At 32.9% G+C, this 15,466-nt stretch overlaps 1 protein-coding gene across 1 annotated transcript; it reads left to right on the top strand.

Annotated features, from left to right (window-relative positions):
• Positions 1–3,299: 3,299 nt before the first annotated feature.
• LOC111038292 (homeobox protein zampogna-like) lies at positions 3,300–14,877 on the top strand. The gene is made up of 3 exons (XM_022321339.1): positions 3,300–3,899; positions 12,247–12,434; positions 12,796–14,877. Exons 1-3 carry the CDS (start codon positions 3,722–3,724, stop codon positions 13,516–13,518), a joined length of 1,089 nt encoding a protein of 362 aa, XP_022177031.1. The 5' UTR covers positions 3,300–3,721; the 3' UTR covers positions 13,519–14,877.
• The last annotated feature ends 589 nt before the right edge of the window (positions 14,878–15,466 follow it).

The following is a 15,466-nucleotide window of genomic DNA, read 5'->3' as shown; positions in this document are numbered from 1 at the left end:
ACTTCAGTGTTTGTCGTTTGCGATAGTCAGAGAAAATAACTATTATTTTTTGTAAAAATATTTAACTTCATCTAGTGTGTTTATTTATTAGTCATAAACATTACTAATTATTGATTAATACCTTTATCGAAGGATTTAAAATATGTTTAATACCTACATGTATTCTACAATTAAAGACACTATACTATTAGGTACCACAAAGTAAATAACTAAGTATAAAATATTCATAATAATAATCGTGCACTTTTACGAACACCTGTACAATGATTCACTCAATTAAATATTTTATCTTAAAAATTGAGTACTAGATAATCGTATGTTATTAGTTTGTCTCGTTTCTTAACTTTTTAAGAGATATTGATTTTGCACCTATGGTAATTATGGTATACAGAATACTTAAAGAGTAAACACCTTGAATAGGTTACTTTATTAAATTATATTCATAATCAATTCAAAAAACATATCCAAAATCTGAATAAAATAAAATATTTTATTTATAATTATAAAAAAAATGGAATATTAAATTATTTTACTGAGTATTTGTCAGTATAATTATTTCCCGACATGTTATGAGAATTATAATATCATATTTAACAAAATATGTAAAATTAAAAATATACATACATATAATGACCAAATAACAATAATAATAAATGAATATTCAAAAATCCTACTAGTTTTCGAGTCTTGATAAAAGTGTAATGATTTTCTTACTTTTTTGGTTTTGTTTTTTGTTTTATTAGTACAATACTACAATAAGTATATTTTGTATACTTAAGTGTGTACATAATATAATATTATCAGTACATAAAGGATGATTCATCAAAAATGATCAATCCCGATTTACTTCAATTATGCAATTCTCAAAAAAAGATTTTTGGAATTTAAATAAGCTTCAAAAACCATATTTTCAAACTCTTGAGGTTTTTTTGTATGTACTACTTAAAAAAAGTCCTATGACGTTACAAACTTCTATTTTTCAAATTAAGATCTACTTTTCATTTGTAATCTATACAGTGGATATTTTTTTTTGAAAATTTTGACATAGGTATCAGCATCAAAATTCGTACTAGAGTATTTGAGTATTTTATATTTTATTTCGTATTTGAGTTCTTTAAATGTGTATTCTATGGATTAAACGTAGTGGACATATAAGTAATGGTCTTATGGATGCTATGGTTATTCGAAAATTTTAGTCATTCTTATTAATTCATCGATATAAATAATTTGTAAAAATTGCCTAAGTATAATACTAAGTATATTATACTATATTCAATGTTTACGTGTATTTTATATTTTCAAAAAACTAGTTTTAAGGACTATTATAGTAATATCCTGATACACAGTTTAATAATTAAGAAACTACTCATTTAAATTTTAAATAATGAACATTAAAATATTTTTTAAAAATATCCACCAAATAATTTCCAGTTAAAAATGGCGGTTTTTATTGGAAAAACAGAAGTTTTTATTTCGACACAGGATACTCCTTAAGTAGGTAGAAAAAAAATCAAGAATTTGAAAATAAAGTCCGAGTATATATAAAAATTCCAAAATTTGAACAAATGCATTGCTAAAGAAAAATATGAGGGTGAGCATGCTTGGTTGACCACTCTGTATAATATAATATATAAATGTGTCTGTGGAAAAAATGTGGTCACTCATTTTTATAATTTGACTTTTTCGAAATGATAAAATAATATCATAATATAAAGCTGACGATATCATAATATATTATTATAGTTGCTGCGTATAATAGTATTACATTATTATTATTGTGCCACCGCACGGTTCTTATTATTTTTAATAAAATTATCAATGAAACCCACACGCAGCACTCTTCCGTAAGGATATATTCAATATTGTATAAACGATCATATTATATATAATACGTATTACACTCACTATATAAACGGTATATTATATATATACATACATACATATACGTATGTATAAACGAATTTGTTTATTTAGTGTTGTGTTGTACTCCTTGTGTGTGTATTGGATTTCTTACCCGAGTGTAGATAATGTACAGTTGTTTTTTAGGAAACGTCCGTCTCATTTAAAATTATATAGTTCAATGTATATCATATTATTGCTTTATTTTTCACCCAACAGTTGCAGATGAGTATATTGTATGATATTTAAATGAAAAATTAATAAACCAAAACTGTTGTTCGAACACTTGACGGTGCACATGTTTGGACGAATTTAAAATGCCCCAAAATTCTAAAGGTACCTGTTTTCGTCATAAAAAAATAATAACTCAGCAACGGAATTGAACAATTAAACTGCAGTAATCCCGTTAGTATAAATAATTTGTATGATTACTTATGACCATTATAGATCTCGTAATTTTGCGGAGTCTTTTTTACAGTTCGATGAGTTCATCTATTACAATTTTCAATAATTTTCTTGTATCTTCTGCCTTAATTGAAATCGAAGTTGCAATCACTGTGCAGCACCACTATTCAACAGTATAACATATAAGTACTAACAGCAATCATAAGTACACGATTCTAAGGCACTTTTGTTTCTATGAAAGTTATGCGGGATATTTTCCACACCAAAATATATAACAATATAATCTAATAAACATTCGTAGCCTGTACTTAAGTTATGTATATATTTTTTAATAAAAAAAAAAATTATTTTTTGTACGTTTCGTCGTCATCAAGTATCGTTCGATCCCAAAAACCGTGCTTGAAGTTTTCATTTTTAGACCTTTATAACACGTTTATTATAAAATGTAATCTAGAACAGCGGTACCTACTATTATCGTCGTGTAAGTATTCAATGGGTAAATAAGTCTACGTAATATTATTATTACAACACGGTTATGACTGCAGTGCATACTTTCGTGACGTTAGAAAAACATAGCGACCCCGCAACTCTAAATACGACAAAACAATACGATATATATATATACGAGGCTGCGGGTATATACATTTTAAGAGAGTGAAAAAGGGTACACCATATTGTTGTATTTATATCAGCTCTCGCGAGCAAACCTATACAACAGTACCTATGTATGTATAATGCATTATGTAGGTATACACAGTATCTCGTCTCGTATATAATATATCGGCTTATGTGACGGCGAAGGATTTTGAGTTGGAGACGACCGAGGCGTCCGACACTTACAAAATGTGCACTGTGCGCACCGAGTAAGTCGAAACTTTGGGCGGGCGGTCCCGCGGTCTCGGAGGGCGTCTAGAGCGCGCGTTCAGCGTGCGCTGTTGCCATTGGCCCGTCGCCGGGCGGCCCGGTCCCTTTCTCGACCCCGCCGCGACGGACCCTTCGCCGACGACACACTCTCGTAAGTATGCACACGCGCTCATAATACAATATTATATTATATACGACGGGACACCGTGCTGGATCGTCATCCGTTGGTCGTACGCCGTCCGCACGACACGACGGTCGCTCGCACCGTCTATATAGGTACGTATATACTCAAACCGCAGTGTTCAGGACGAATTTCCGTCGAACGGCGAAGGATTTTCCTCGAGCGCGACCTTGAGACGACGACCGCGTCACCGTAACTGTTCTTTATCGCATGCACGACAATATCCGCAGTGTGACCGAAACCGAGAAACTTTGACAGTGCACGCAGACTGCACGATATATTATACTGACATTGCAGTTGCACATAATATTATTACGAAATCGGCGGACACAGTCTGCACCGCACCCGAGACACGCGTGCGAGGCCGCACGGATGACCGAGGACAAGAATCTCACTCCGTTTTCCATAGCGGACATACTGAAAAGCGACGACCGGGTGGCCCGCGATGGAGACGTGGACGCGGCGGCACCTGCTGCACGTCGCGCCAAGAACTGCACTGACGGAGCTCTGGACATGACCAACAACAACAAAATATGCACCAACAAAAAAGGCAAGTCCCCCCATAGTATTGTTACGATAAATTATTATACTGTCGAGTAGACCTGCCTCTAGGTAATTTTCTAATATATGTGGTATTATCATACTTATATATTTAACTATAATTCAAAAATATATATATACGTAAGGCTCATATATAACAACAGCTTAATGTTATATTCTTGGCTGTTATTATAATGTTATATCGTTGCGAATATTATGAGACCGCTGCAGTGATCCGAGTTCACAGGACGCGCGAAAGGATATCCGTAGAAAATAATATGTACATCACTCCCGACTCTTTGTATATGTATTATTATATTTATTTATTTGTTCTGTTATTCTTCAAGATGACAACTAACCCCACTGAACAAGTATTGTTATGACGTATTATAATATTATATTATGTATCTTTAATTAATGCAGTTGAGATTTTATGAAAACGTACTTTAAGATACTAATAAGTTCTAGTATTTACAACATTTATTACAATCAAGTCGAATAAACTATTTTTTTTTAATGGCTCAGAATGTGAGTCTAAAATATCTTACTTATCTCGCGTTATCCACCATGAATTTATTAGTATTTTTAAACCCTCATACTTTTTATATATTTAATGACTATCCTGTATCGATATAATCGTCGCTTTCTTTTGAATGAGTAACACCATTTTTATACTGTAAATTTTTAAGCAGATTAATTTTTTAAATATCTCAATAAATCTACCCTAACCTTATAAATAAGTTAGTTAAGTTAGTAATCTTACTACTTATCTAACTTTATAAATAATCTAACCTAGTGGTTTATAATTATGAAACTTCATGGTCCATGAAAATACGTTTAAAGGTGCTAGAGCTATGATGAATTAAAAACTTATAAAAATTAATATTAATAGGATATTAGTGCATCGTTTGTTTTTTTTTCTCTCTATTGTTCAAACAAAACACATTCACCCAAAAATTTTTTTTTTTTATGTTTTAACTTTTTAGTTACCTTAGAGCAAAATCGCCCGTTACAAAAATTATGAATAGTACTATTTTTGGGGGCATATTCCATATCAGTTTTTCTAAATATTGTCTCAACAAAATATTTTATATCTATTCAAACCTTCTAAAAAAATGATAAGAGTTTTTAGGGTCAAATAAAAGTATAGTATATAGTAAATAACCGATGTTTCAAATCATTAAAAATATTACTCTCTATATTTTTTATTATAAGTGACCATTCTAAGATTACTGAAAAATCATACCAAATGATTTTACATGAATGCGTTTTGTCTTTGTTGAGTGTAGGTTGATAGGAAAACAAATACTGGGGTGACATCCTCTTAACATATTATCAGCATTTTATAATTGGGAAAATTGTTTAAGTGTCAAACAAGGTTGGTTCTATAGTAAACATTAAATATACATTTTTATATTTTATGTAAGATTATTATCCTTATACCAGTAGACTCTGGTACTTATAGCTTATTAACTCAGAAAACGTTTGTTTCTATTTAAATTTAGATGTATCTACTATCTAAATGATAATAAATTAATAATAATTTCTTTATTGTTAAAAAATGTACAATTCTTTTGTTTAGATTTCAATATAATTACCAAAATACTTACTGTAATAATGCATACAATTTATTATTATTATTATTGAATAAGCATCAGAAACTATGGCCATTTGTATTTTATAGGATGATTAAGGTTGGGTTTAAACACATATGTATGTAGGGTCACTTTGATCCCGGGTGGTCACCCATCTGAGAGCTAACGAAGCCGGACGATGCTCGACCGTAGCTCACATTAGTGACTGGGGCCAAGCACCTCGTTACATCAGGCTCTAATTGCATACAAATCATATTTATTTTCTTCGTAAAATATCATAAGCTGCACAGTGCATTCTGCAGCGTTATCATAAGATATCATTAATGTTTGTTCTATTGACTACCTACGATATTGAATACTTGTCAGTTTCGTTGAGCTTGTCGTCTCGCTTACTTGAACGAGGGGGACTATAAAAATCAGAAAATTCAACAACCAGGGCAAAAACACTTTCAGGGAACAATTTTTTCTTGACTTCGGTCTATTTTCATTTTTCAATTTTTGAAAACTGGAAAAATGTTCAAGAAATATTGAATCTAGAACTATTAAATTCACAAAAATATTATTTAACTATACTATTATTTCATAACTTTAGAAATCAGTATATTTAAAATAGGTCAGTCTTAATATATTATGTATGCTGGTGCTTAGCACACCGTTTCACAATTAGAAATCCATCCCTTGTTACAAAAAATGACGTGGAAAAAAGATGTCTGCCTCGTAGGAACAAGACCCGATGTCTTTTGGTTAAAAGTATGACTGAAATTATATTAGGTATATTCATATCTGAAGGATAGTGGTTAGAAAAATATTAAAAATATTAAAATGAATAAAATTTTGTTTTGTTGTTATTTGTTACTCTCTCCGTCCTATTTTAGTGTTAACCACATGATTTGATTTTAATAGACTCATTTGCCATTTAACTAATACCCATATAATTGTTGATTGATTCATCTTATTTAATGTATATGTTAGAGAATGTATAATATAACTAATTTATTTATCATATTATTGTGCACACTGACTGTTGAGTCTTAACGTTTTACTGAAAGAGAGGGAAAATTAAAACGTTCATGTTTTAATGTAAACATAATTCTCAATTTAAGAATAAATAAACAGAATTAAAACGTTTGTTCATTTAATGGAATTCATAAACATATATAATAAATGTGCATCACTAATAATGCGTTTGGTATAAGACATAAGTATATAAATAGTTTATTTTCATAATAAATCAACACTTTAAAACGAAAGTTCTTTGTCCACACTTAACCTACGACACTTGGAAATATTGTACACAGTTTTGTAGTTATTTTAAAGACTTTTACATTATCAACGTGCATCGTATAATTGTATAATATCTCATATAATGCGGTAGGTAGTATATGTTAGTACTTAGAAATTACCGAAAATCAGTATGCCAAAATAAAAAGCTACCTACTCGTATATGGCTATATTATGTAGTACTCATGAATTATAACAAATACAGCAGGGTGATTCACCGACCACGCTCACCCCATGTTTTCATTGAACTATGAATTCATCAAAATTCCGATTTTTAGACTTAAGGATTGTCCTGCAGTAAAACACTTTTATTTTTCAAAGTGGGAACCCTCATCCCCCTGTTTACTGTAAATTATTTAGTGAATAATGTTAATGTATCTAATTCAAAATTCGAATAAGTAGTTTACAATATGATTTAAATATTTGTATTAAGGATAATAGTCCTTAAAAATGGTTTTACAATAGTATAACACAGATGTGATATCGGAGAAAGTATTTATTATACTTGGACCATTTTTATAAATTATAAACATTGATAGATTAATATAAATTACTACAATGTTTTAACTATCATTGCTCCCATTATATATTATTACAAACCCAGCACTACCATGTATAAAGTTAAGTAACTCAAAAACTACTCATTCGAGTTTTGATTTTGAGAGGTAGGTATTATGACAACTTTTAATTATCCAGTAAACAATGGGAGTTCTCATTTTAATAGAAGTTTTTTATCACTACGGGTCACTGCTTACTTTGTATCGTTTATTTCACGATAATTAAATTAAAATTTGAATGCGTATGTTTATTATTTTCAAGTTTAAAAGATGCAATAAAATATAAAAATCCACCCTAGTTTGTTATTGTCGATTTCACTGAAATCATAAAGTAGATTGTTACCAAGAGTTCAGTTTTATTTCTTGTGAATGGAACTCCGTATTTCGTCTCCTAAATTATATTTTACTTAAATTTGTAAGTGAAGCATAATTTCTGAAGTCGACGGACATTTAACTCTAGTGCAGGTACTTTAACACCGCAATTCTTCCGTTGTTTGTGAATCGTATTGTTATCACTTACTATGCAATTGTATCTATCTAGATTTTCTGTAGGTGAGGAATATTCCTACATTACAGGGACATTTATTCTGTGTGTATAAATTATGATGTATAGTAATGTGAAATGTTACATATAATAATATTATAATATAATATATATATACATGTTTACATACTCAAGATATATATATAGTTTTATTTTAATCACATTACTGCTGTTAAGTATTTGTCTGCGTTACGCGAGACGGTCAAAAACAATCATAATGGACCAGAGGGGTTTTGAAGTATACTCATTTTTAAAACGATGATAACATAAATACAGAGACGCCTCTGTTGGAGCAGCAGCAGCAGCAGCAGCGGCAGCAGTAGCAGACGATTTAACAATATTTTATTAAACACGGACATAATATACCCATTAAACAATCGAGAAACGAAATTAATCGTGAGAATACCGCGTGAATCACGATCTTGGTTGCCGCTCCGAGGGGGGTTTAAAGCGCCACTTATTTATTATACGATGACTGTATTAAATACATAATATTAATAAAATAAGATCAATGGCAATATATACGCATTATATAATAACGGTATGTATAAATGACGATAATATAGTTTAGTTTTTTCTCCCTCGTACACTTCCCCCCCCTTCCCCCACGGTCAAATCCAACGGTCTCGCCGGCTCCGTCATATTATATTACTTCACTCTCGTTCGGTCTGTGGAAACTCTTCCGATCGAATCTGTCTGACAGCTCGCGCCCGTGATTATCCACTTGAACGCGCGCGAGCTCACCCCTCTGGGTGCAGGTTGCAGTGGTTCCCGCAGAGGCTGTATAGTACGGCGGCGGTGGCGGTGGGTCACGGGGTCGATTGATAATATAATATATTATTATTTTATGTCCCGTATAGGTAAACAAACGGTGACGGCTGCGGCAGAGCCCGTCCGCGAGACGAGCAAACAAACGGATCACGTATTATTATTACTATTATTATTATTATTATTATTATTATACATACGAACCAGACTGTTTGATATATATATATATATATATTATGTATACGCCAGCGTTTTGTTTGGAAGTCAAGTGCGATGCATTAACAGGAGCCTCGCGGTGAGTGCTCTTCCGACAACCCGCAAGCTACAGCCTCGCCACCTCCTCGCCGCCGCTAAAGTATTATATACACGCATCGTATAATATATATAATAATAATATGTAGGTGTGTGTGCAGTGTTTATATATATATATATATCTGATTACCGTCCGCCGTGACAGCTCGAATCAATTACAAAGAATAAGTATATGATATCACGGGATCCAGAGCTGTAGAGAATAAGTGACCTCCGCGTCGATAAATAATCGCTCGTTTCGTGTTAATTATATTATATATGCCTAATAATTTATAATTTTTTGTTTTTTTGATCCAATAGCGATTTTAAAGTTTCAACTGTACATACGCGTTGATTTAAAATTGTTTATCCACACATATAATGGTGGTACGACTTCCGCTTTGAACAGTATCGTCTCGAAATAAATCAAAACTCCATAGGTATATCTATATTATTATTGACTCCATTGGGTGCACGTCTAAATTATTTGAAAATATCGCGCTCAATCGGAGTACAAAAAGATGCTTCGGATAAAAATAAAAACTATGATTCAAAGTATACTCACGACGTCTTTATCTGGTTGCAATACTATAATAATAGTTGACCGGATATAATAATATTATATTGCATTGTAATTTTTTAACATCATTATAGTGTAACATATTTTAGTTAAATGTGCTTATTTCTCATCATAAATGTCGACAGTTGTCTCGTCGACGGGAAATCATGTACCGGAAAATCGTCGAGCCCAGCGACAAAACCGATATCCCTTTGAATACCTACCTATACGTTTATTGCAGCTATTTACAGTTGTACTCGTACTATTATTACTGGCCAATCAAGTGCAGCGGAAGTTTTTGGGTCCGGTAAACTGCAGTCAACGAAAAAAACACCAAGCGCCTATAGTACATGTCAAAATAATATTATATTTTTTATCGGGACTTAATGGTTGCAGTACTATCTGGTCTAGTGCTCGAAGAACAAAACCGACTAGTACAATGACTGTGTTTATTGTAATAGTTTTAGGAGGTGTATAATATATAGGTTATAGGCACCCGTACCGTCCATTAGCCGAGCTACACGACACGATGGCGACGGCGTATTATATTATTATCATTATAAATGCGAGAAGGAAAAAGAGAAACGGCGCGTGCTGGGCGCGTGTCAAGGTAAAAGCACGGGTCCTGTACAAGTGGTGCAAGTGTCACGTCACGTCGTTTACATTACCCATATTATAATATTATTATTGTTGTCATTTCTTATATAATATAATATATCACACGGGGAAGCGGCGAAAAATAATAAAAACCTTTTAACGCTATTAGCCGACGCTGGGCACGGGCTTGTACGACCGCCGCCGCCGCCGTTATACCGCAGTTATGATACCTATTATATAAACGTGCATAAGTTATATATTATTGTAATGGGTACGCAAACCGGCAAACCGTTATGTCATTGTTGTCATAATATTGTCGTGTGCATATTATGGCCAATGCACCTGACGGGAGGCCGACGACACTTTTAGACGTACTTACCACCCCGACAGTCTCAGCTGCGAAAGTTCATATTATAACTATACAATGGTTACTATTAAATAATATTATGAGAATGCGTGCCCATATTGTGCATTTACCCGCGATGATATCATATATAGCGTGTCCGAGGTGTTTTCGAGTCTCAAACAATAACATTTTTCACCGCCACTCAATGATGTATAGTCCACCCGTTATATTATACCCACTACTCTTGTAATAATAATTTCAAGTAACATCAAATATTTTAATTGAGTGACTGATTATTATATTATGACTACTGCAGCTTCCGACTAGGATTTTAAAAACACACGATATGCGTTTATGCAGTGATCACACACAGGAAATACGAATTCTTCTAATACGCGAAGGAACAAAAATGATTTAATAGTATATTATTTAATTATATGTCATCAGAATATCCCCTTCAACTTACCTAAACAAAGAAATTACACAAGTAATGTTTGATTTTTATCATTGGATTTTTAATATCAACAAAAATTAGTCACTTAAACAATTATTTTGTTTTAATCAAAAAAGTACTATCAACTTTAGTATATATTATATAATGCAATATATTATTTATTATCCTCAAAATTCTGTAGTATCGTGGTATTGCATTATAAATGCGATCATTTTCTTGTAAAATCTGTAAATTTTACCCATCGTTTTCATGAAAAATATATAATACATACCTATATTTTAGTTTAAAACTATATTTGTTCAGATATACGTAATTTTGGATTCAAACTAGAGGGTCGATAAAAAAGTAAAAGTAAAACTAATAACAGTATTATGGGGATTTAAGGGGTAATTTGTTTAAATATGCTTTTAAAGTTGAATTATAGCTTGATTAATTTACATTAGATTATATTGTGTATTTATGTGTTTTGTATAAATAGGGGTGTGATGGTTTATTAGTTATTACGTTAGGGATGGAGTTAGTACTGTCTTTTTTCCACGTTATGATTTTAACAACATGATATCAAATTACACTTCTACTACTATCCATTAGTGGACGCGTTTCCACCCTGACTCAGGTTGGCTAAATTGTTTTAACTCATTAGGTTCCGGAAATATTATGAGGGTTCAAATTTGAAACATACCAAAAAGACTATATTTTTGGTGTATTTTGATAAAATATCGTATTATAGCTGTAGAATTTTTCCATTCAGCTTACGAGTCCTGGACTGGTACAATGTGAACGGAAATATGTTCCATAACATTTAAAAAGACAAAAAAACCGATAAACTCACCAGTCACCAAACTGTCCAAATTATGAAACAAATCACCGATTTAGTGAAACAATTTCAAGCTATGTTGTATAAATTTGTTAACACAAGTAAATCCTAATTTGGCAATCGATGGGTGTCAGAATGATATTATCACTTTTTTCAATTGAATATTTTTGTATTTGATCCTGTTAATAACGATTTCGGAAAGATTTTAACAATAATTTCCATGATGTATACTCAAAAATCAAACTCTAAGCAAATTGCAGCACAACAATTATTATTTTTTTTTTGTTTTACCAGTAGTACTTCACATCAGAGGTTGGTGCTATATATAACCTTAAAGCAGATATTACATTAGTTAATTAGTATTTGTAAGGAAAGAATGCGGCTAACCTAGTTAGGTTAGGTTTGGGTTAGATATGGTTAATGTGTTTTGATTAGTATGGTTAACCGTCTATTCAAACCGACCTTAGGTTAACATTATAGGTACCATCTATGTGTTTGCCAGAACTTCGTTGAACATGATATATTTATAGTTTATTTACGTGTTTCAGATGATCTTAAGTTCCACGATATCGAATACAGGAGAAGAATCGAACTTTTGGGTAATGGGGACTTTATATTTAATCGGACTGGGGACCACCGGAGTGCATTGTCAAGATTCCTACGGACTCATAGTGAGAGACCACTGCACATACAACAACGCAAAAAACGGTCTAGAGCAGCTTTCTCCCACACCCAGGTCAGTACTGTATACCTAGGTATACAAACGTCCAAACGCGAAAACTTGAGGCTCGCATAATTTTAAAATAAGGAATATCGAATAAGTAATTTTACTATTTTAAATAAGAACTTAAAGTTTAGACAAATCTTGTAAAATTATGACCAGGAGTAGAAATAGGTTCCATGAAAAATTCATGTTTCGCTATAATATAGCACTCATCTAAAATAATACAAAATAAAACTATTTAGCAACAGTGAAGTATAACTATTTATTTAACTATAGTCTGGCTTCTGGACTCTGAGGCTGAATGATTCGCAGCCTGTACCTACAAAATTATCATATAATAATAATTCAACATGATTTTTACTCTCTGTCGAAGGTGTTCGAGTTGGAACGGCGGTTCAACCAGCAGCGTTACCTGTCGGGCCCGGAACGTGCCGACTTGGCCCATTCGTTGAAGCTGACCGAAACTCAGGTAAAGATATGGTTCCAGAACAGGCGGTACAAGACCAAGCGCAAACAGCTGCAAGTGCCGTCCGGTGGCGGCGGAGGTGGTGGAGGTAGTTCGCCCGCTAAACGAGTGGCGGTCAAAGTACTGGTCCGCGACGACGAGTGTCCCAAAGAAGCCGTTCACCAGATGTCGTCCGAGGCTTATCACCGTCAGTCGTCCAGACACGCGGCCCAGGGTGCAGTGGCCGTGGCGGCGGCTGCTGCAGCGGCGGCAGCGGCCGCAGCTAGTGGCGACTACCGAATGCAGCAACTGTTGCAACAGCAACTGCATCAGCACCGAAGCCACGTGCACCACCAACGCCTCCACCGTGGAGGTGCTGAACACGCTTCGGTCGGTTACTTGCACCACCAGCCCACTTTCGGCACCGGGTTACATCACTTTCCTCCGGGAGCCGTTGCCGCTTCCGGCGCTGCCCCATACTACTGTTACGAGTACGGACCGGTAGTGGCAGCGTACCTGCAACACGAACCCGGAAGTCGGGTGTCGTCCACGACTACGACCGATGAGCTACAGGACACGTCCGATGCCGGCAGCGAGTGTTCGATAAACGTCATCGACGAGTGCCCCACCTCCACGACGGTCTCCGAATGACGGTCGTCCGTATGACGATCGACGAACGATCCGCTGTGATCATCGCGCCGAGGCCGCCCGACATCATTTTTTTAGGGTGTGAAAAACAGGCGTGGATGCATTTCGGTTTTCCACTGCAGTCACGCTGGGCAACGAAATTTTCAAAAACAAGAAGACGTATTTAACTGCAACCATGCACAACAATAACTATCTTCTGCGCGGCTTAGCAGAATGTGTGACGAGTTACGCTATTAGTTTTCATCAAATCCGATTTTCGTTTTTTTCGTCCAATACTTATCCTTTGATGTTACATCGTTAATGTTGGTTCTAAAGTGTGATGAAAAACAGAATCAGATTTTTTCGTTTTTTTGTCTGTGATTTTTTTTTTTAAGCCATTTGATTCGTTTATTTCCCATTTTCAAGTCTCTTAATACATATTTTTTTTTTATAATACAATGTTATGCAATAATCTTTATTGCTTTTTCAACTCAATTCTCATACTTCTTTTAGTACCATAGATTAATTAGATATATCTATAAGTCCTTTTTATACAATTGCTTAGAAATATTCAGACATGCATACATACATGATAAATATAATATTATAATAGACACATAGTATAATATGTACAATGTGTTATTAGTGCTATTGAATGCATTTGGTCGTTGTAACTAGTAACTAATTATTTTATTAAATTTATTAATTGTTCATTACACTAATATTGTATGCACTTTACATTAATTTAGTACTGGTGGAGTTAACATATATTTTTGCAGGACAATAAATTTACCAGCGATATTCACATGCGTTAGGTTATCAAAATATCGATCACCACATCACATATCTGAAAATTTGATTCATAATCTCTAGCTATTGAGTATTTTCAATAATCTATTCACTATCGTAACTGATTTTACTATTATAATAGTGCTGAAATACGATTTACCATGTTTAACAATGTTATATTAGTACACTGCTGTGCACTGCGATACTGCAGGTGATCTGCCTCTACCTATAATAGAATATGCATAGATTATTATATTTATATCTTATGCGATACGTATATTATGTAAGCCATTGTTCAAATATTCGTAACATCATGTTTCTAATAAGTCGCTGTAATACGGAATTCATTGTTAATTATATGTATATATATTACACAACCAATAATAAGATAAGTTTATTAATTATCTGCAAAAGCTGTCTGTCAAACTTGAGCATTCGTGACTGGTGAAAATAAATGAATTTAATCAATTAAAAAATACATATTTATATAGTACATAATATAGGTATGTTCAATCGTAAAATAGAGGATCAAAACAACGAAATATTATGGTTCGATCACAAAAAAAAAAAAAGAAAAGAAAAATATCCCGAAACTATATTGTGCTCTCGACATAAATTCGGTATATTATATAAAAAATTATACTATACAATATTTACTCTACATTTAATTAGTGAAAACATTTTGTACTTATTTACCAGTATTGAAATGAGTTGAACATTGTTTGCTATTGGGTACCTATTCATGTTATTTACTTAAATAAAGATTTTTAATAGGCACTAATTTTGAAATCGTAACCTCGATTTACTATGATATGATCATGAAAATATCACGATTTGGTCCAAAACATAATCATTTATTATAATAGTAAATTTTAAAGTAAGTCTAAAATTGATGAAAAATATTACATAAATTTATAACACATTGTAGGTTTTGATTATTGATGATCTCAGTACACATTTTTTCAATATTTTGTGACATGTTTCGTGTATAACATCGATATTATTTCCAAATGAACTTCGGAGAACATTTTGACCAAAATAATAGCCATCACATCACCATGTGTACGCATGTAAAATAATATACTAAAACAATTTGTATTTTATTTCGCGTAGGTACTTATATAAACGTTAAAAAGTTTGTTGTTAGTTTTATTCGTTACACAATATTAGCTCTTAGATTTTT

The sequence above is a fragment of the Myzus persicae genome, unplaced genomic scaffold (genome assembly GCF_001856785.1).
Source record: "Myzus persicae strain clone G006 unplaced genomic scaffold, MPER_G0061.0, whole genome shotgun sequence".
NCBI lineage: Eukaryota > Metazoa > Arthropoda > Insecta > Hemiptera > Aphididae > Myzus > Myzus persicae.
Note: the sequence above shows the minus strand (reverse complement) of the source record. Positions and strands in the feature narration are given on the sequence as shown.

Bases quoted from the DNA above. Each gene is read 5' to 3' on its own strand.
- LOC111038292 (XM_022321339.1), top strand. From the start codon at position 3,722: ATGACCGAGGACAAGAATCTCACTCCGTTTTCCATAGCGGACATACTG. The intron at 3,900-12,246 runs GCAAGTCCCCCC...TACGTGTTTCAG, and splicing joins AATATGCACCAACAAAAAAG to ATGATCTTAAGTTCCACGAT. The intron at 12,435-12,795 runs GTCAGTACTGTA...TCTCTGTCGAAG, and splicing joins CAGCTTTCTCCCACACCCAG to GTGTTCGAGTTGGAACGGCG.